Here is a 22145-nt window from a genome sequence, read left to right on the forward strand (position 1 = left end):
GAATGACACACAGGCAAGGTGGGGGAAGGGGAAACAGGATGTACTGATGAGGACCTCGGGAGGACGCTGGAGGGGTGGAATTCTGCCCATTTTACAGATGGGGGCATTGAGGCACTGGGAAGAACCAAGACTGTGGGAAAGAACTTGGAGGGAAGGGACTGGTATTCAGGAGCCTGGGTCCTCAGCTAAGCTGATGGGACTCCCCTCTCGCATCCTTTCCTACTTTTACTCCACAACATCCATGAGCCTGTCAAGGGCCAGGAATGCCGCATTGCAATAAACTTAGACGGATCAGAGCAATGGAGAGATCAGCCTGTTACACCCAAAAGTACACCTGCACACACCGTCCTGATCATTTGCACGGAGCCCCCCTCAGCCCCTCTGCCCACACCCCCAGATCGTTGTCCTAAGTAAACAAGCACCATGACAGGGTGACGCTCCCATGTGAAGGTCCACTGGCACCTTCAGGATCTACTGAATGTAATCCCCAGGTCAACTCGGTGTTGGGAGGGGGGAGTCCCTGGGGAGGCCCTATATCACCCGGTTTGCAAAGGAGGAAACTGCGTCTTAGGGACTCACGAGGCCATAGCGCACTCCTGGCAGATGCAGCCCGCTGGCGCTGAGCCACAGTTCTTTCACGGGGACTCGGATCCTCCCACCGTCCCTCCTGCTGCCGCGCGCCAGTTTCCTCTACAGAAAACAGCTCCCCCTCCTTCCTGACCCCCTGCGACTTCGCGACCCCGGGATTTCCCAGTGGAGCAGCGGACAAGGCGGCGTATGCCGGCTGGCACCCTGCCACCCTTGCCCGCGTCCGGGCTGGGAGCGCAAAGCGAACGGGCCACGGGGCGGGGCGCCTGCCTCGTCCAAGGCTTCCCGGGGCGGGGCCTGCGGGGCCTCCTCCGCGCCCGCTGGGTGGGGGACTCCCGTGGCCCAGCTAAATAAAAGGGCCCCTGGCGCCCCAGGAGGCCCGTTAGAGCTGCTTGGCCGCAGTGCCCGCCCAGCCCCGGACCATCTGAGCTCCAGCTGGTGAGCCTCCGCCTGGCCCTAGCCCTGGGTCTGTCTCTTGCTGTCCTATCTGTCTGTCCCACTTCCGTCTCTCTGTGGGTCTGCAATCCTCTGAGGGTTCCTGAAGGCTGGGCGCTGGGAGAGATGTGGGTCCCATGGACATTTAGCCTAGCCCCTAATCGTTCACCCACTCACTTCCAATGGAAGTGACCAAGCTGAGGAGCTTGGCCCCAGGCAGGCCTAGGGTGGTGCGTCCTGGCCTCGAGGTGCCTGCATGTCTTGTTTGTGTGCACGCTGAGTGTAACTATGTCTTTGCTTTCTCACCCAGGGTGCAGGCAGGGGAAGGAAGGGACAAGACAGGTTCAGATGTCACTCCTGTGACTTGGGGGACAAAGAGGTAGGGCAGAGCAGGGCTCTCCAACTAACCAGACCACAGCTGATGGGGGTGAGGGGCAGGCAGAGGATGGAGGGTGGGCAGAGGGCTGCAACCCCCACATGTCCTGTGCCTGAACAGGTGGAGCTCAGAGCCCATTTGCTGGCACTGCTTCCCGTCACTATTACTCAGTGGTCCCAGGGAGGGTATCAGGGCTGAGAGGGCAGCCCCACCCCATGCCCAAGAGCTAGAGAGAAGGGGCTTCAAGTGATTTCTGGGGCTGGTACCCACCAGGGCAACACCCCCAATGCTCTTTCCTGAACACCCTTGGGCATTTCCAGTCCTCCCTGGGGGAGAGAGGACAGCTTGGGCCAGGTGCCAGTCGCCAGGCAGCACCCGGAACAGGTGCCTCTCTGCTTCCCGCTAGCAGGGTCCTGTGTCTGTCATGGGGTTGCGCTCAGTGCTGGCACCCACCCCAGTGCCCTCACCCAACAGCTGGGTCATAAATCAACCAGAAACAGGGTGGAATTTCATTCACCTCCCTCCTTCCTTCCTTCTTACCCCCCACCTCCACCTCTCTCGTGTCTGAGAGCCTGGCTTCTGGAGCCAGGCTGCCTGGGTTTGAAGCCCAGTTAAACAAGTCACCTAGTTTCTCCGGGCCTCATCTTCTCGTCTGTAAGGTGGAGATAAGTATTCAATAAATATTTTTATATTATAATAATTATTACCCCCCTCCACCCGTCCCCTCACCCATCTCCTTCACTTGGGAAAAGAGCTGCCACTTTGAGGCTGTTTCCTTCTCTAAAGGAGGCTCCTCCACCTGGTCCTCTTCTCTGTGCTCAGCACTGGGGGACCAGTTATGGGGACACCGTGGAGATTGATGCTAGAGACAGGAAGCAAACACTCCAAGTGCTAGGAAGGAGGGGACCTGGGAGGGCTTCATGGAGCCGGGGGGAGCAGTTGAGCTGGGGGTTGAGAGATGTGTAGGAATTTAACGATCTGAAATAAAGGGAAAGGATACTCCAAGGAGAAGGAACAGTGAGTGAGAGCAAAGGCGCGAAGGCTGGGCATTGAAGGACATGCTGGGGAATGTGAGCAAAAGCTGTAGAGCGACGTGCAGTGGGCAGCAAGGCTAGGAGAGGGGCTCCCCTGTGTCTGAGTCTCAGTTCCCACTACTGCCCATCCACCTCCTGGGCAGCCCAGCCCCCAGGGTCTTCCTACAGAAGCTCACCCCTGCCTCCAGGGAGGCCCCTTGGAGGGGAGGGAGCCTGTTGGCCCAGGACTGTCCACAGCCTCTAACAAGACCTCCATGGTGCTGTGGGGATGTCAACAAAGGCATATCTGCCTGGCCCACCCCACGGCCCATCAGAGCATGTCAAAGATATAGGGACCCCCTAGGGCCACCCCCTCTCAGAGAGAGGAAAGCACATGACTAAGTCATATAACAATTTGGTGGCAGAGTGAGGAGCATCCTGGCTCCTGGAAATGAGGAGCAGGGTCATCTCTCAGGCCAGACCCAGTGTGACCACTGAGTCCTAACAGCTGGAGAGCCCTGAGCCCAATCCTTCCCATCCTCCCTTGTCATCTGTGGAAGGTTCCTACCCACAGTGACTTCAGTTTGGCTCAGTCCCTAGCTGTCTACCTTCTCCTTAGGGGTGATGGAGGAGGGAACGCGGTCATCCCGAGCAGCAGAGACACTGCTCGTGGTGACAGCCAGCTGGGAGCCTCCAAAGGCTCTTGAGTGGGGAGGGACATGAAGAAAACAATATTTAAGTCTGGAAGGGAAGTGCAGGAGGAGTCAGGGCAGGAAGAGACTTCAGCAGGGAGAAGGGGAGGAGGCAGCACAGCCTGAGGAAATGGAGAAAGGAGAACCTGGGTTCAGAAGGAAGAGGCAAAGCTGGAGAGTGTCACAAAGAAGGGTACCAGGGACTTACTGCTGAGTTAGGATGTGGCCTCCATGCCTTCTTTATCCAAAGAGGGGCTGGGACCTACCTAGACCAATGGTTCCACAGTAGCTGTTACAGTTGCTGTTACTAATAGTTAACTGTCAACTGACAGCTTGCTCTTCTAAGGGTTTAACATGTATTCATTTAACTTTCCAGAATCCTATGAGGTAGGTATTATTATCACCCCCATTTTACAGAGGGGAAACTGTGGCACTGAGAAATGAAGTCACTTGCCCAAGACCCCCCAAGACACTAGTTCATGGAGGGGGGACAGTGAACTCAGGTAGTCTGACCCCCAGTCGGTACACGTAAACTCTGTGCTATTCCACCTCGAATCCAGGCACCAAGTATATTTACTGGATGCCACCTACAAACCTGGCTCTGTTCTGGGCACGGGCGGCACAGCACAAAGTCCGTGTCAGTGGAGCTTCACCCCTGAGCCCCGTCGGAGTGCTCCTAGGAGCCCACTGGGCCTAGCGCGGGGCCGGCCAAAGCAGGACTGGCAGCTGAAGGGGTGGGGCTGGGTACGGGAAGGAAAGGGAGTGACGCTCTGCCAAATACCAACCTGTGGGGAAAGGAGTGGCCGGAGACCCCGGGAGACCCTCCCTACTGAGACTGACCAGCCACATAATCCTCCAAGGGCAGCAGTGGCCATGGAAGAGGGGTGTCCCTAGAACGTGCTCTCTTATGATGCAAGCACTGAGCAGGGAGCCAAGGACCCCACTTTCTCCATCCACTGCTCCAGGCCACCTCAGCACCACATGAGCCGCAGAGCCTGGCGCTGGGGGAACGTGGGCAGGGCACTGGTGCTGCAGACGCTATGCCAGCTCCAATCAGCTGTAACTTTCTCCACTGCGCTCTTCTCTGACCAAGGCTTCTCCTGTATGAGGGAGAGAGGAGCAGCCCCAAACCTCACCCCCTGTAAGGACCCAAAGAGCATCTGATCACAGCCTCCTGGAGACAGGAGCCCGAAACCCTCCCAGGGCCCCTCGCTCCCTACTCTGCATCACCTCTGCATGTGCACAAGGCCCTGCATCATCTAGCCCCAGCCTGGCCCTCCACCTGTCCCCTTCACGTCCCCAGTACTGCAGTACGGGGTTAAAAGGGCGCTTCCTGCTCTTGCACACACTCACCTCTTTCCCTTTCCTCCTTTATCCATTCTTTTCTCTCGACCTGAATGCCCCTTTTCCCACCCAGGAGAACTCTTATTCATCTGCAAGACCCAGGCTAAGCATCCCTTCTCTGAAAGCCTTCCCTGATTCCTCTTCTCTGGGCTCCGTGAGAGCAGGGAGGAGTGTTTCATGCCTTCACTTCTGAGTCCCAGCACCCGGCCTACTAACTGGCCTGAAGCAAGGATTCCAGAAATGGTGTTTGAATCAGTGTATGAATCATGCACCTAGACGGATCCAGAGCCAGGGCTTGAGAACATCATAGACTCTCTGAGCTGGAAGAGCTAGCAGACAATGTTTGGCTCATCCTCCTCAATTCAGAACTAAGAAATGAGAGCCCAGAGAGTTGAAGAGACTTGCGCAAGCCACGCAGCAAATGAGTGGTAGAGGCCTTGGCTTCTCTCAAATGACCCTTCTGCACCAGCATTCCACGTGCTTTCTATGGTGAGGGTAGCCAGGGTGCTGGGAACAGCAGAAGGCAGGTGAGGGCAGTGCCCTTGGATAGACATGTTGGCCCTGAGGACTCCCCTGGGGGCTCCCCCGTGACTCACGGGGTATGCCACCTCCTCTACCTGCGTATAAGACTGTATTAAGAGTAGCTATTTACTGAGCACTTACCCTGTGGTAGGCTTGTGCTACACACTTTACACGTAGTGTTTTATTTAACACAACACCGCTGCACGACAGGCATTATCCCTACTTTGCAGGTAAGGAGACTGAGACTCAGTAAGATTAAACTTAAGCTTCCTCAAGGTCATTTGGCCAACGACTGGTGAGTGTGAACCATGTCGACTAACCTCAGAGCGCAGGCTCAATCAGTGCTGCCACCCACCCCACACAGGGGCCTTGCTGTGCTTCATCTTTGCTAGAACAGGACAGAGGTCGGGGGTGGGGGTTGGAGTGGTGATCAATGTCACGTTTACTCACTCCCCAGGTGCCTTGGCCTCAGCTGCCCTTGAAGTCACCATGATGTGGTCCCCACCAGTCAGCCTCACCCTGCTCCTGCCGCTCCTGCTGCTGGGCCAGGCCCCTCCCAGCAGGCTACAGTCACTGGGCACCACGCAGCTACGGCTGGTGGGCTCAGGAAGCAGGCTGGAGGAGGGCCGCCTGGAGGTGCTGCACCAGGGCCAGTGGGGCACTGTCTGTGATGACAACTTCGGTCTCCAGGAGGCCACAGTCGCCTGTCGCCAGCTGGGCTTCGAGGCAGCCCTGACCTGGGCCCACAGTGCCAAGTATGGCCCAGGGGAGGGTGAGTGACTGGTACTGTCCAGCAGGAATGACAAGGAAATGGTAGTGGGCTTCTCCCAGGGGCTGGGCTCAGCGAGGCTCCAACAGAACACATCACACGCCACCCATCCTTGACTACCCAGCTTAAACGACCTCCTCCAGGAAGCATTTCCTCAGTGCCCCAGCTGCAAATGACCCCTGCTCCAACCCTCCCATTCTTGCTTGCAATGGGGCCACCACTATTACCACCACTCAATTCTAACTTCCTTGAACGTAGTGATGGACACACAGTGGGTGCAAACGTTGTTGAATGAACAAAGGGATGGATGAATGGGTGAACAGATCAGTCTAATTACTAGATCTCCCTGGCGTTTTCCAGACACAGATTCTATAGGACCTGATGCCAAGAGGAAGCAATAGGGAGGGTTGTAGATACCAAGATCCCAGGAGAATCAGCTCATCTCTTCCCTATATACCCCTCCCCCCCATTTTCTACTCAGGGTTTAAGAGGAAAGTTGATAACTATGGGGTCTCATCCAGGAGGCAGAGTCCGTGACCTGCCTTTCTGTGCCCATGCATGTGTGACTGTACATATGTGACATGTGTGGCACCCGAGCATCCTGTCCCCTCCCCCACACAGGACCCATCTGGCTGGACAATGTGCGCTGTGTGGGTACAGAAAGCTCCCTGGACCAGTGCTGGTCTAACGGCTGGGGGGTCAGTGACTGCAGCCACTCAGAGGACGTCGGGGTGGTGTGCCATCCCCAGCGCCAACGTGGCTATTTTTCTGAGCGGGTCTCCAATGCCCTTGGGCCCCAGGTAAGGAGGCTTTTCAGGCCCTGGTCTGAACCAAGTGTTTGGTTGGGGACAGAGAGCTTCCCAGGTGATGAAACTGGAGGAGGGGAGGGAAGGGGACAGAGCGTGGCCTGCAACAGGGACAGGGACAGAGGCCCCAGCTGGGGGCAGGGCCTGCTGGGACTCGCTGAAGCTGCTGCCTGTAAGGAGGCGACAGGGAGCAAAGGGCTGCCTCACCCACAAGGCCTGGCTACAACTGCTGCCTCTTACGGCACAAACAACCGAACTAACAACAGCCCAAGCCAGACAACAAGCACAGGCAGGGCAGGTCCTGGCTCCCACCATCCACTGCCAGACAGCGGCAGCCTGAGCACAGCTGGCCCAGATGAGGGGCTGCACGTGGTCTAAGTCGCCCCAGGGCTGGGGGGGGGGGTGTCTTGTGGACCACGGGATCCCATTGGTGGTCTCTAGCAGCTGGTCTGTGCCCATCCTCAGCTCTCCCCAGAGTGGCATGAGGAAGGCCCCCTATGCCTGGCGGAAGCCTCCCAAACTCCAAGGGCTCCCATCCTGACCCCAGGGAGGGCACAGATCTACCTGGTTCTCTGTGGAGTTGAGGAAAGAGCCCTAAACAAAGCAAGGCTCTGCCTCGTGCTCGCCATGTGGCCTGGGACAAATGCCTCCTCCTGTCTGGGCCTGTTTCCTAGCCTATCCAATGAAGGGCTGTGTGGGGTGATCTGTAAGCGCTCTGAGCCCCAGCTCTCCCCCGTGAAGAGCTGTAGTGGGCTCAGCAGGGGCAGGAATCTGGGGCCCACGGTGACCACACACCCTGCAGGGCCGGCGGCTGGAGGAGGTGCGGCTCAAGCCCATCCTAGCCAGTGCCAAGCGGCAGAGCCCGGTGACCGAGGGAGCCGTGGAGGTGAGGTACGAGGGTCACTGGCGACAGGTGTGTGACCAGGGCTGGACCAGGAACAACAGCAGGGTGGTGTGCGGGATGCTGGGCTTCCCCAGCGAGCTGCCCGTCGACAGCCACTACTACAGGTAGGAGCACGGCTGGGGGGAGGGCTCCGGGGAGACAGGGGTGTGGGGCAACGGGCTGTGCGCCCGTGTGAGGGTATGTGTGGGACATGTGTGGGACCTTCCCAAGGCCAACGAGCGGGCAGGGTGGTGTCTATGGCAGGACACTCAGTGGGTGTTGGGACTGGGAGGGAAACAGGCCCAGCTGAGGGATATGCCTGACGTCCTGGGTTATGGAACCCTCAGAATAATTCAGAGGAGAGTGGGGGTGAACTTTGAGATCCTGAGAAATGCCTAGAAATGGTCAGAAAATAAACACTGTACCTGCTAATCAGATACAAAGAAATGACTGTAGTACAGAATACTCTCAACAAGAAAACAGTTGAATGTAAAATTGTGTCCCTAGTTTCAAAAGTAGACTTTACTGACAATAACGCCCAATGCTGCCCACAGGGACTAGATGACCTGAGTTCCGGTCTCAGCTCTGCCAGTAACTAGCTGTGGGGCTTAGGCAGGGCTCTGAGTCTCAATTATCCAATCCCCAGGGAAGTGGCTCAACTTTGCCCCAGTGAATTTCCTCAACCCTGATCCAAGCCAGGCCTTGACTGGGTTACGGTAAACGAGATATAGGGTGGGGTGGCATTTGGGAGAGGATGCATAAAACATTCTGTCAGAAATGTGACAGAAGTGTCACAGATTGCATCAGCTGGTAAATGATGGCTAGTCACAGTTGTACGAGCTCGTCGGTGAAGATTGTATGTTTCTCATCAAAGGGGAAATATCCCCCATACATCTGAGTTAACTACCCTTTCCTACCCCAATCAGTTTTAGGTGCTCTGTCCTGTCTCTAACTTAGGGGACCCTGGTCCTGAAGACCAGTCACATGGCTCCATCCTTGCAGGGTGGCTGGGATGGGGGCCCCTGACTCCCCACTCCCTAGTAATTGCACACCTGGGCCTAACTGACATACCCGCCACCCATGAGGAGGGTGGCCCTGATTATAGCCTCCACCTGTCCCCAGAGGGCCTCTCCCCTGGGTCACGTTCTCTTGGGGGTACTCCCTAAAAGAGCCCCTTCTTCTGGCATGGGCAGAGGACAACAGGGAGCTGGCTGCCCCAGGGCAGCCCAGTGCAACAGAGACCCAACTTTGGAATTAGTGCAGGGAGCTTGCTAGGCCCTGCTTCCTTCCCTGTAAAATGGGAAGGAAATCTGTGAGGTGGTCACCCTCTCAGGGCTGCTGTGAAGCTCAGCACTGAAATAAGATCTGTGAACAAGCTGACAAATGGTGCAGTCTGTTGCAAATTCAAGGACAACTGTGAGAAGCCAGGGTGACCAGGGAGGATAGGACTTCTGCACCTACTCTATTTATTCCCCACCTGTTTTCTCCTCCCCAGGAAAGTCTGGAATTTGAAGATGAAAGATCCAAAATCTAGGTGAGCAGCGTACCCTGGGGGAAGGATGGAAGGATGCAAAAGGGCGTGACAGGAGGGGCCTCCTCTTCCCTCCCCTCCTCTCCCCTCCCCTCCCCTCCTCTCCCCTTCCCTCCTCTCCCCTCCCCTCCCCTCCTCTCTCCTCCCCTCCCCTCCTCCCTCCTCCCCTTCCCTCCTCTCCCCTCCTATCCCCTCTCCTCCCCTCCCCTCTCCTCCTCTCCCTTCCTCTCTCATCCCCTCCCCTCCCCTCTCCTCCTCTCCCCTGCCCTCTCCTCCTCTCCCCTCCCCTCCCCTCCCCTCCTATCCCTCCCCTCCCCGCCTCTCCCCTCCCCAGCCCCTTCCCAATACCTTGGCCTCCCTGAGTCCTGAGCTTCCCTCAACCCCTTCCCCACCCACAGTCTCCCTTGTCTTCCAGGCTGAAGAGCCTGACCCAGAAGAATTCCTTCTGGATCCACCGGGTCAACTGCCTGGGGACAGAGCCTCACATAGCCAACTGCCAGGTGCAGGTGGCGCCAGGCCGGGGCAAGCTGCGGCCAGCCTGCCTGGGTGGCATGCACGCTGTGGTCAGCTGTGTGGCAGGGCCCCGCTTCCGCCCTCTGAAGGCAAAGCCTGGGCGCAAGGAGCCACGGGCAGAGGTGGGTCCCGTGGGGCCTGCACCCCAGCAGGGAGGCACAGGCCCTCTCTCAGCAGGACCCTGCCTTTTGGGGAAGGATAGGTGGGGAGGAGGACAGCAGCCCCTATCAAGGAGGCACAGTTGCGACTGGGAGGAAGTGAGCAGAGCACAGAACCTTAGAATGTATTGAAAAGGGACCAGTTATAACCCTACCATAAGTGGAAAGCTGACATCACCCACCATGAATAGGAGGGCCCCATAAAGACAGTAATTACATTGTAGCTACATCCCGTATTGAACCTGAGCCTGGCCCTGTTATAAAAAGCATTGAGCAAGTGCTGGTGAGGTGTCACAGACAGGGCAGCACCCACCCCTTGGTGGTCTCTTCCCATGAAACAGGAAGGCGTGGAAGAGAATCAAAACGGAAATAGCTCCCCCACTATCTAAGTCAGTTTACTTAATACCATGTCCCCTGCACGTCTCTAAAATCATTTCACAGGGAAGTGTTGATCTAGTTCAACCCCAAACGACAAAGCAGCAGCAGAGGCTGGGCAAGAGGAAGGGCCTAGTGACAGGTGGCAGGGTTGTGAAGCCGAGGGACCACTCCTAAGGCTTTCCTTAGAGCTGGCATTTGTGCTTACTATCATTATGGTGGTGGCTCTTTGTCACTAAAGAAAGGGAGGTTGAGACAAACAGCTTATCCGAGGTAACAGCTGTGGGCTGTCACAGGGGGACTGGAATTCAGTCAGTGGCTCTGCCCAGCTCCGAGGGTCCCTGCCGGGACTCCCGCGGTGGCTCAGCCCCTCGCTCCTCCTTGGCCCTCCCTGAGCCAGTTTTCTCCCAGCAGGAGCCAAGGGTGCGCCTCCGCTCTGGGGCCCAGGTGGGCGAGGGCCGGGTCGAAGTGCTCATGAACCGTCAGTGGGGAACAGTCTGCGACCACGGGTGGAACCTCCTCTCTGCTAGCGTCCTGTGTCGTCAGCTCGGCTTCGGCTCTGCTCGCGAGGCCCTCTTTGGGGCCCAGCTGGGCCAAGGTGAGTGAGGAGGCCTGGGTGGGGTGGGAGGGCCTAGAGGTGCCACTGCTCCATCCCGTGCCAGGGCCCAGGACAGAAGAGCTCCCCCTCTGGGAGGGGAAGCCACCGCGCGGGGGCTACAGACATGGAGCCTCCCTCACGTAGCATTTCTCTCCCTATCTCTGTAGGGCTGGGGTCCATCCACCTGAGTGAGGTGCGCTGCAGGGGATATGAGCGGACCCTCGGTGAATGCCCTGCCCTGGAGGGCTCCCAGAATGGCTGTCGACATGAGAACGATGCCGCTGTCAGGTGCAATGTCCCAAATGTGGGCTTCCAGAATCAGGTGAGCTCAGGTCTGGACTGACCTGAGGCTTGGCGACTGCGGAAACCCTGAGACGGGCCCAGGACATGGCCTGGAGGCAGTGGGGAGGGATTCATGAGAGGCAGCTCACGCTTCTGCTTTGTGCCCGTCAGCCTTCCCCCAGAGCCAGTCTGGAAAGCTGTCCCCTCTCTGAGTCTCCCCGGGCCTGGCCCGTATCCCCTCAGGACAATGGGAACTCAGATGAATGCACTCCCCCATAACACCCTCTCAGGATCCCTGAGAAGGGAGGTGCCTAGGGCTGAGGGCCAATGGGCTGTAGGCTGGGGAGTGGCACCGGAGAGGCTGCTGGGATGTGGACTGTGGGCTGGGCTCTTGTGCCTCTGACCTTGGTTCTCTCTTCTGTAAAACGGGATTAACTGTCTCATAGGGTCACTGGGAAAGGGATGGGTAGGAAGCCCTTTGCAATTGGCAAGTTGTCATTAATGGGAGGATTTCAGGTAGGCGGAGGCCGAGTGCTGGAGCAGGAGCCCCAGGACAGGGCACGTGGAGTCAGACGCTCCAGCAGGCAGGGACGTACGGGACTATCGTGTTACAGAGCAGGGTGTGTGGTGTCCAAGGCCACAGTGACTGGCCTGGGAGTGCTGAGCTCCCCCCTCCCAAGGCCGCCCTGCTCCTCACACACCTCTAACCACTGCAGGTGCGCTTGGCTGGTGGGCGCACACCCGAGGAAGGTGTGGTGGAGGTGCTGGTGGAGGTGAATGGGGTCCAGCGCTGGGGGGCCGTGTGCAGCGACCACTGGGGGCTCACCGAAGCCATGGTGGCCTGTCGACAGCTTGGCCTGGGCTTTGCCAACCACGCCATCAAGGTAGGCCCGTCTTGTTCCACAACTTCCTGTGCTAAAGCTACTCATCTATCCATCCATCCATCCATCCATCCATTCAACAATTAGTTATTGAATGAAACTCTGGACCCACATAATGCCGGGTGCTGGGGATTCTATGGTGAAGAAGACAGATCCTGCCTCACCGAGCAGTCAGCCAAGGGAGGGAACCGATCGTGACTAAAACGTTCACCCACTGGCACGTGATCGTGTGTACAGGGAAGATGGACGGAAGTCAGGCAGATGAGGTGGGGTGGGGACAAACAGCCCATGCAAAGATCTGTCTGTGGCTAGAGGAAGCGCGACTCGGTGGAGGAAATCAGGCACCAAGGGTGGAGTGCGGACCAAGGGCGAGTGGTATGACGTGTGAGGCTGGACAAGGACGCAGGTGTAAGACCATTCAAAGCCCAGTGCAGATTTTTAAAAGATTTCTTCTTTGCTGTTTGGCAAACAGTTGGGGTACAGACGAAAGTGAATACAGGGAAACGCATTCAGAAAACACGCCCCCGATGAGAAGTGATGCTGGCCGGAGCAGGCTAGGGGCTGTCCTGGGAGAAATAAGTGGACAGAGTCAAAAGAGATCAAGGAAACAAAAGCAAGAGGCTTTGGGCAGGGCTGTGGGGGACAAGCCCCTTCCACTGCACCCTCACTGGCCCGCCAGGCAATGCTGGGCACACCTCACCTGGAGAACTGGGCCCAACCCTAGAGCCACCAACCATCTGGGGCTGGGAAATGAGACAGACCACGGGGGTGGGCAGGAAGGGAACAGGACCATGCTCTTCAAGTAGCTGAGGGCTGCCATGTTGGACAGGGATGGGAACAGGGCCAGTGGTGGAAGCCACAGGCAGTAGAGTTTTGCCTCAATACATGAAAACAATGTCTACTATCAGAGGAGTCCAAGGTGCCATGGACTGTTCCATCACTAAAGATTTTCAGGCTGAGGCTGGGCACAGGCTTTGGGGGGCTAGGCCCCAGATGGGTGTCAGAGGTGACTGCAAAGGCACCTGTCAGCCCTGACCAGGCGCTGCTGCTGTTTCCTTAGGACACTTGGTACTGGCAGGGGACGCCCGGGGCCGGAGAGGTGCTGATGAGCGGGGTGCGCTGCTCAGGCACGGAGCTGGCCCTGCAGCAGTGTCAGAGGCACGGGCCGGTGCACTGCTCCCACGGCACAGGGCGCTTCTCAGCTGGCGTTTCCTGTACAGACAGTGAGTAATGGGGAGGGCCCACGGCCCGGGGGGGCAGGCAGGCCTGGGCTCTCCCAGAAGCAATCCTACACCCTCCCGTCTCGAGGAAGGTCCTGCGTGCTGGTCCCAGCGCCAGGCCAGCAGGGTGGGGGAGCGGAAGGAGGGCTGGACCTGAAACAGCAGCTCTGCCATTTACCAGCTTGTGTGGCCAACTCACAGATCAGAGGGGGATGCACACCCTGCCCTGTCTGTCTCTTGGCCTTACTGTGAGAATTAGAACAGAGAATACGTGAAAACATATGGATATACAACAGTGTTTTCCAATTGTCATGTCATGATCTAGAGTTGAAAAATAAAACAAGAAAGAGAATAGAAAACAACAGAATGTATTTAGTAAGGTAGTACTGTTTACTTGGAATTACGTACGTGTATACTAGGTCACCACATAAAATATATTTCCTACTGCAGTTAGTAGTAAGAAAAAGGTCTGAAAACTGTTGTAGAGGATACATAAATGTGAGGACAGGCGGACCTCAGGCTCCCCGTGTGTTCTCCTGAGCCGTGGGATGTACCCAGAAGGCTGCAGGCCACGGCCATTTTTAGGCATTGGTCTGCCCCACGCACCTAGATTCTTGGGGCAGCAGCATCTCTGTTAGACATCTGCCAACCAGGTGTGTACCAGGATATCTACATATATCTAGTCCAAAGGCTGCAGGCTGGCACCAACCCGCCAGGCCCCTTGACCTTCCCAACCAAGCTTCAATGCCAAGACAGCCTGAACCTTCGTCAGTGAGCTTTAGGGTTTTCTGTGTCCAGTGCACGTTGGAAGAACGCCTGGCCTTCCAGCACACCTTCCCCTGCAGAGTGATGGGGCATTGGAGTGGCCTCACCAGCACCAAGGCTCACTGCACGGGGGCCTGCTCTCCACTCCCTCCCCTTCCTGGGAACTTGTACCCCTCGCTCTTCTGCCTGGAGTGGCAGCTACGGCTTCACAACGGCTTGGCACAGCCACCCTGCTGCCTCTGTGGCCATCCCTATTTGTCCTCTGGGATTTTTCTCATTTCTTTCCTTACTCTCACTTCTCCTTCTCTCTGAAAGCCCTCCTACTTTCCCTCGGGAACTCTAGGGTTTGTCAGTGGGCACACCCTGGCTCTCTCCAAAATATACCACCGGAAGGTCAAGTGTATTTTCAGTAATCACAGGCATCCTATAGCAAACCAGCCGTACCCCCACTCCCACCCTCAGTGCCCATCCACCGATGTAAACCAGTGTTCCCATCGCTGTAGTCAGCGCCCAGGCTCGCCCATATGATGCCTCTGACAAAAACCTGAACTGTAACCCCGTTTTAGCCTGGACAAGCACTGAGAACAGGCACCTTTTCTCTCTTGACGTTACATGGCAACAGCTGTGATCTCCACGCTTCCGTAATAATACACATGAGGGAAGGCAAATGGCAGAGGAGGCATGTGGCTTCTGGGGAGGGTGAGAGCCTGTGACAGGAAGGGAACAGGAGAGGCACTGAGCAGTTGATCAAGACACAGGCTCGGGCATGTCGGATTTTTATGCCCAGAAGCACCAGAAATGTCCATGGTGCTTCAGAGGGCAATGCACACGATGCCCTGGTGTGAACACCCGTGAGAGCCATCAGGTTAGACAGGGCACCTGGGAGAAAGCACAGTCCTAGGAACTGCAGCAGAATGGACTAGAACGGCAGAGCTCGGGAGCATGAACTCTCCCAACTGCCCCCCACTCATCCCTCTCCCCACCCCCACACTGAAGGCACAGAGACCAGAGAAAGACAGTGAGGAAGCTGAGGTAACCAGGTTAGACACCAGCAGCGCTCACTGAGGGGTTGTACGAGCTAAGCTGCACAAAGGCACTGACAGGCTGAGAAGCATTTTACAAAAGAAGAAACACATCGACTGTGAGCTTACCATGGGCCAGATAACAATCTAATGCCCTTATAGGTATTATCACATTAACATCGCTATTATTAACCCCATCTTACAGACGAGGACAATGAGAGACAGAAAGGTTCATAAGCAAGTCACAGAGCTAGTTACTGGTGTAGTGAGAAATGAAGCCAGAGCATGAACCCGGCGGTCTGGCACCAATCCCGACAAGCTTAACTGTCACCCTAGCTGCCTGCCCGGGTTAAGGCACTAAGTCGTTCCTTTGTTACTAGAACGCACATCTCCTGACACTTAACCCACCCTACTCTCCTGGGGTTCCCAAAAGAGCTCAGTCTGGGGGCGAGCCTGTCCCCCCAGCCTGAGCACCAACATGGCTGCCCTCCTCCTTGCACCCCCATTGTGCCCTCCGCGGCGCAGGTGCTCCAGACCTCGTGATGAACGCCCAGCTCGTGCAGGAGACGGCCTACTTGGAGGACCGCCCGCTCAGCCAGCTCTACTGTGCCCACGAGGAGAACTGCCTCTCCCAGTCGGCTGACCACATGGACTGGCCCTACGGACACCGGCGCCTGCTGCGCTTCTCCTCACAGATCTACAACCTGGGCCGGGCTGACTTCCGTCCCAAGGCAGGACGCCACAGCTGGATTTGGCACCAGTGCCACAGGTGAGTGCCTGCCCATGCCACCGCTGTAGAGGGACAAAAAGCAGTGTCAAGCGGCCAAACCAGCCTGGTTTTTCCCTGGCCTCGAGCCAACTTTCCTGGGGACGTGTGTTCTCTGGGTGAGAGTCGTACTGGCCTGGCCTCCACGAGGCATCAGAGCCTCCCATTACCAGCAGCCTGCCCTCTCCGGTGTTCTCACCGGTCCTAGAAGTGTCTGTGTTGATGGTGCTCATGGGCTCCGTTTCCCACAGTAACATCCAACAGAACAGGTACTGCCGCAGGTCTCTGTTAGAACGACACTGGACAATTCTTCTATGTGGGACCTTAACTTACGCCTTGTCTTTAAAAGCCAGGTAAAGTAGGGACTCCCAGAAGCCTGGAGACCCAAAATAGACATCCCATCCAAGATGCTAGCTCTGCAGGAAAACCTTGCTGGTTTCTGCAACAGCAAAGCAAGAGCCCCAAAGAAGAGCATGAATAACTGGTACTGAAAGGAGACAGTGGGCATTCTTTCCTATCAGGAGTCTCCAGCCCAGACAGAAGGAGAGACAATGCCCGTGACAAAGGCAGAATGGAAAAGTCGTGTTGCTTCTTCAGGACACAGGCCGTGGGTGGGAAAGCTGAGAGGAATGGGCAACGACTCTGGGACTTGGCCTTGCTGAGATAATAAGCGCCTTTCCCTGTAGCATGAACAGAGCTGTCATTAGAACTGGATTGGAAACAATGGTAGCAATTTGGCCCAGGCTGACAGGAGCAGAGTAAGCACCGTCCTCAGCCGCTGGGCTCCCAGGCTGGTCCCTGGAGGAGCCCCTTTCTTCCACCTCCGGGTCAGGCCTTGAAGCCAGGCCGCTGGAGGCTACCAGGACAGAGTTTTCACCTCTCCTCACCTGGGTCAACACCCTAGGTCACGGGGCAGCTGTACCTGCTGCCGGCAGGGGAGCCAGGAAAGCAGGCTCCCCTGCCATGGGTCACACTAATCTTGGGTTTGGGAGGGAAAAGGGCACTGCCCTGCTATTATAACGTTCCCTGGGTAATGATGGGGCCCGGCGCCTCCCTCTGTCCTGCCAACTCCTCCAGAGGACCCTCTCTGTTGCTGCCAGGCTGACAGCTCTGCCCCTTCTGCAGGCACTACCACAGCATTGAAGTGTTCACCCACTATGACCTACTCACTCTCAATGGCTCCAAGGTGGCTGAGGGGCACAAGGCCAGCTTCTGTCTCGAGGACACAAACTGCCCCACAGGTATGCGGTTTCCTGTCAGCATATGCTCCTGGTGTTCTAGTCTTCACCCCCTTTGGGGTCGGCTTCCCCTCTGCCCTGTTCAGTAACCTCAGGCACCTGGAGAGTAGGGCATGGCAACTGTCAGTGCACAAGGCAATTCAAAAAGACCAATGTCATACTTTCTGAAATCTTTGACGCAAGGTCCCTACTTCCTCTTCCTCCCCAATACATGTTGTACCAGTTCTACAATGCTTAACACTTTCTGTTTTGGATAACAGTTGCACACCTGTCCCATCTCTGCTAAGTGCGTTGAGGGCACAGATCGTCTGATTCCTGTTTGCGTACACACACTGTTCCCTTCCTATTCCTTCGGAATGGCATGCTAAACACCGGCTCTTCAGAGGGTTCGATAGATGGACAGGCAAATGTATTAGCACAGTAGCTAGAATCTTCCAACCACATTTCCTAGGACAACAAGGATTTCCACGAGAGCATCCAAAGAAATAATCTGTCACAGGTGGGGTTTCTTCCAGTGCTGGATTCATGGTTAATAGGATTCTGGCTCTGATACTCAGGCGAGTTCTTTAACTGAAACTGGGCCCCTAATCTGTAAGATCTGATTGGTGAGGCTGAGGTGAGGAATAAATGGTCGAGTCTGTGAAAAGACCAAGCAGAGGGCGTGGTCCTGAGTACCCAGCCAGTGCCTCAGTAACTGTCGCACCCTTCCGTACAGGTCTGCAGCGGCGCTACGCGTGTGCCAACTTCGGGGAACAGGGAGTGACCGTTGGCTGCTGGGACACCTACCGGCATGATATCGATTGCCAGTGGGTGGATATCACAGATGTGGGCCCCGGGGACTATATCTTTCAGGTAAGGGAGTCCATTTCCTCCAGAAGTGTCACAAGCTTCCCTGAGGTCACCTGAAGAAGACTAGCACAAACAGGGTCTCTGACAGGTCTGGCACTTGAAGGGGCTGTGTCTGCTATCGGGGAGAGAACACTGAATCGGGCCAGGGGACCCGGGTTTGAGTCCTGACTTAATGGAGAGTTGTGACTTCTCAGTCCCATCTGTAAAACAGGGACGTGAACGCCTACTTCCTGGGTTAACTGTAAGGGTCAGGGAAGAATATAAACACGCTTTGCAGCACTACATGAAATGGGAAGAATGAGTCTAGTTACCACCGACACACTCTGAAGCCGCATCACGTCTTTTCACTTGTCCCCTCCTCCTCTCATTCCAGGTGGTTGTGAACCCCAAATACGAAGTGGCAGAGTCGGATTTCTCCAACAACAGGATGCAGTGCCGCTGCAAGTATGACGGGCACCGGGTCTGGCTGCACAGCTGCCACACAGGTGACTGCGCCACTGGGGGCCCGCTCTGCATGGGCGCGGGCAGCTGCAGGACTGCATACGTGTGTGTGTGTGTGTGTGTGTGTGTGAGAGAGAGAGAGAGAGAGAGAGAGAGAGAGAGAGAGAGAGACCTGGGAGAGAGAGAGAGACCTGGAGATGTGCGTAGAAGGCAAGGTGTGCAACACAGTGGAATTTCCTTTGACATTGTCACAGGTGGATTTCTAGAACACACTGATCAGACCGTCAGGCGTCTCCCAGTAGCTACTTCTGTATTCCTTTGTCTTTATGACTACTTGGATTATAAACGCAGTTTCCCATCTTAGTCTTTCCCGTTACTGCAAGCCATGTCAGGGTTTCCCTTTCCTACTTCCTATGATTTTTCCGCCTCCCTTCCATATGGTCTTTCTTAGGGGCCTAAGCTGACTGCCTCACAGGCAGAAAGTAGAAGCCCCCGCAGATCTGTGTTGCTATCTCCAGCTGGGTCACTGCTTGCAAGAAGGGAACCACGGAGAACAGGGCTCAGGACACTTGCAGGACCCGCAGTATCAGACAAAAGCGGAAGCAGCGATGCAGTGGGGGCAGAGTAAGAAGGTGGTTGCTCTACTTGTCTGTAAAGAAAAGGAGCCCTTTTCCCCTCTTCAGGTTTAAAAATGCTTGTATTTGCTATGGGCTGTGTGTGTTCACACCCACACTGGCGTATGTGGGTGGGGCAGACTTGCCTATTGAGCCAACAAACATTAGGACCTACTTCTGTGCTGAGCACTGGGCCCGGCACTAGAAACATAACTAGGAGGAAGATGCCGAGCTCAATGTCAAGTAGGGTAAGACATGCAAATGGTGAACCCCAATACTACTGAGTACCCCAGACAGGTATGAACTAAATGCTGAGCAAGCAGAGAGAAAAAGCAACAGCCTAGAAGAAGGGATATTTGAGCTGGGTTTCAAAGGAGGGACAGAAGGCCGAAAAGGGAGGCGTAGGAAGAGCATAGGGGTTGGCTTCAGAAGGCTTCACTGGGTTCCAAGTCCAACTCCAGCCACTTTCTAGCTGCAAGACAATGAGGAAATCTCAACCTCAGAAGTTTTCTCTATGGTAAAACGGGGCTACATACTTCAAACCCACTAGGGTTCTTTGCAGGGAGGGTTACGATGGTTCCTACCAAGAGAACAGACTTTATCCTGTGGGCTTCCGGGCACCACTGACACATTTCAGTCAAGGGGGCAGAAAGATCAGATTTGTATTTCAAAAGATAAGTCTGGCAACAGATGGAAGACAGAATGAGAAGAGGAAGAAGAAAGTCTTAGGTTTGAGTTCGCCTGACTGTAGATTTTGCTGCCATTCAACGAGACAGGAATGTGAGAGAAAGCAGCAATGGAATCTGGGGCTGCACACGGGGGAGACAGCAGATTCTCCACAAGGCCGGCAGCCGCCTGACGGGATCCAGGGCAGCGAGGAGGGGAAGGAAAACAATGCAGTCTGACCTGTCAGGGTCCTTGCAGAAGACAACACACTTGGATGAGTCTGCAGTTATTTAATGAACAGACTGTTTATACAGGTGTGAGTTAAGACGAAGGACACGAGGGATGTTGAGACATCCAGGGATAAGCGAGAGTGGAAAACTGTTTTCACCTTTAGGCTTGAGGGGCAGAGGGTGCCCTGGATCTAGACGAAAGCTGGAGCTGTGGAGGAGGGGAATCTGGCCTGCAGTCATAGCAGACTATCACTGCCAGAACAGGAGAAGAAATACGCCAGCTATTCTCTCCTTCCGCCCTCTAATCTCTTGCTATTGCTTCCCACTGACCTAAATCACCAGAAAGCAGAGGATGAGGGAGCCAGGGTGAGGCCATCTCTAGGGCTCAATTCTCCAGGGCACAGAGAGAACAAAGTGGGGTGGGAATGAATCTGGGAGGAGCAAAGGAAAGGAACCAGCACCACCCTTCCCACTCAACAGCCTCTTCTTCCCAGTGTCCCTGAAACTGCACACCTGTCAGGGTCTATTTCTATGGAAAGAACTGGGGTCTGCGCCTGACTGATGGAACGGATGAGCTGGGCAGAATGTCTCTGTGTGTTTGTGAAGTTGTCAAGGAAGGGACGAGACTGGGGCACGGTTGCCTCCTTACCTGTTTCCTTCGGCCCATAGGGGATTCTTACCGAGCCAACGCAGAGCTCTCCCTAGAGCAGGAGCAGCGTCTCAGGAACAACCTCATCTGAAGCCGTCACTGCACACTCCCAGCTGCTGCCTACACACCAGATACCTCAGCTTACTGGAGCCATGCCCTTCACAGAACCCTAACTCAGAGGGAAAGGGGCCAGTGCCAAGGGGCACCAAGAACTGCTCAGGAAGCCTCTGCGGCACGATCAGCAAACCAACATGGTACTGCTCCATTGGGATGTCTCTGGGCCTGCCCCAGGGCCTCTGGTCTATGCACTATGACCTCTAGGCTTTGTTCAGCCAAGCTCCTCTTCCATAAGGAGACCCAACTGTTCCTGGGTTTTGCCCCAGAGCTCCTGGTTCAGGAGCAATTAGTTCCTTAGGGATGGACTACGGCCCAGTCCCCCATCTAAAGGGTGCTTTGCAGTAGAGGACAAAGGGCCAAAATACACAGGAGGTGGGGTTAGCTCTCTGCCAGGACCTCAAACAATACAACTTGTGTCAAAGTCACAACTGGCAGAGAAGTTTGTGAATCTGTTCACTGACTTGATCTGTCCTCATTTAGAACTCACCTGTCATACTAAGTTTGTTCTTTAGTGCCCGTACCTTTGTCCTATAGCACGGATGGGTGTTTCTAGTATCTCTGGAAGCTCAGGCCTCAAGCATTCCCTGATGGGCCAACGCCACCAATTACTGAATGCTTGAGAAGGGGCAAGATTTGCAGAAGTGATCAGATAGGGCCTTCCTGCAGAGCAGCAAAAGAAGGTCAAGGAGAAAGACTGCTGGGGTAATATGGACCCCAACCCCAGCCAGGGCCTCTGCCAAGGAAAAACTATGTGCCATATACCGGGCAGGCAACCCAATCTCCCTCAAGATCACTGTGCATCTCAGGACTGGCCTAAATGTCACGTGTCAGCCAAGTTTCTGAAGGGAACTTTGCATTGAATAAATTTCTGCAATGGAAAGAACATCGGTGAAACAAGCCACTCATCTCTGTAGGAATAAGACAGATCTGGTAGAGTGGGGGACAGGAGACTATGGGGGAACATTTAATTTAGTGAAGGACTAAATGTAGGAAAGGCTACCATCCCTGCTTAGTGTGGCTGTGATATGCTCTTGCTCGAAGTAGTATAAAATCCCCTGGTCTTCTTGGACATGATTCTTAATCTTTTCTCCACGTAGACACACTTACGAGATGATCCTTACAGGTATGACACCCTAATGCCAATAAAGGTTGCTCACTATGGCCTGCTACGAAGACAAGATCGGCTGTGATTCTTTGCCGTTCCCCGCACGCTCCCACTGAACACGTGACTATCCTGCACAGGGCACACCCCCCACTCACAAGAGCCCCACTACGTTTTTCTGATAAGACATTAGTCAGTGTACTGTCTGCTTCCCAATTCCCGCCCCAGGCTCAGTGCTGAAACACGGCTGGAAAGGTTAAGGAATGAAAGGTAGGAGGCAAGGGGAAGTCCAAGGATTGTAAACTCTTGTAACCGAGGTTGCAAAGCCAAAATGAATTTATTCACATTTACAATAGTGCTTCCCTCCTCCCGTCACGAGAGCTACCCGTCCTTAGACAGTAAAACGGACGTGCTCGGGGGTAAGCTCTGTGAGTATAAAGAAGTGCTTTCATCCTTCTCCTCCTCTACCTTCTCTCTTTTCAGGTCGACCTCATCTCCTTCATTAGGCAGAGGGAGCATTATATTTTGGCATGGCAATTTAGGTAAACAAGGGAAGGACTGATTTCCTGTTGGAGCCAGCAAACATCTCCCAAACAGTAACAACATTATACTCGCACATGCAGCTAATGGTCTGTGAAAGAATGTGCAGCTAGTGGGGGCGCATGTGGTGACTGATGACTCGATTCAGGCAGGGAGGTTA

At 55.3% G+C, this 22145-nt stretch overlaps 2 protein-coding genes across 10 annotated transcripts in view; one reads left to right on the plus strand and one right to left on the minus strand.

Annotated features, from left to right (window-relative positions):
* Positions 1-22145, minus strand: part of R3HCC1L (R3H domain and coiled-coil containing 1 like) — a 187469-nt gene that overhangs the window by 86920 nt on the left and 78404 nt on the right. The window lies entirely within an intron of this gene.
* LOXL4 (lysyl oxidase like 4) lies at positions 872-21512 on the plus strand. 3 transcript variants are annotated; one of them, XM_019724846.3, is made up of 16 exons: positions 878-1026; positions 5201-5265; positions 5428-5742; positions 6361-6539; positions 7348-7553; positions 8924-8962; positions 9375-9594; positions 10420-10603; positions 10771-10925; positions 11602-11769; positions 12827-12989; positions 15299-15542; positions 16665-16780; positions 17493-17629; positions 18000-18111; positions 20247-21512. In XM_019724846.3, exons 3-16 carry the CDS (start codon positions 5460-5462, stop codon positions 20315-20317), a joined length of 2277 nt encoding a protein of 758 aa, XP_019580405.2. In that variant the 5' UTR covers positions 878-1026; positions 5201-5265; positions 5428-5459; the 3' UTR covers positions 20318-21512. The 3 variants fall into 3 exon arrangements, with proteins under 3 accessions (XP_019580404.2, XP_019580405.2, XP_019580408.2); XM_019724845.3 differs by lacking the exon at positions 5201-5265 and having other exon boundaries at positions 872-1026; XM_019724849.3 differs by lacking the exon at positions 5201-5265 and having other exon boundaries at positions 898-1054.

This window comes from Rhinolophus sinicus, chromosome 15, assembly GCF_057876585.1.
Source record: "Rhinolophus sinicus isolate RSI-liver-muscle chromosome 15, RSI-T2T, whole genome shotgun sequence".
NCBI classification, from domain to species: domain Eukaryota; kingdom Metazoa; phylum Chordata; class Mammalia; order Chiroptera; family Rhinolophidae; genus Rhinolophus; species Rhinolophus sinicus.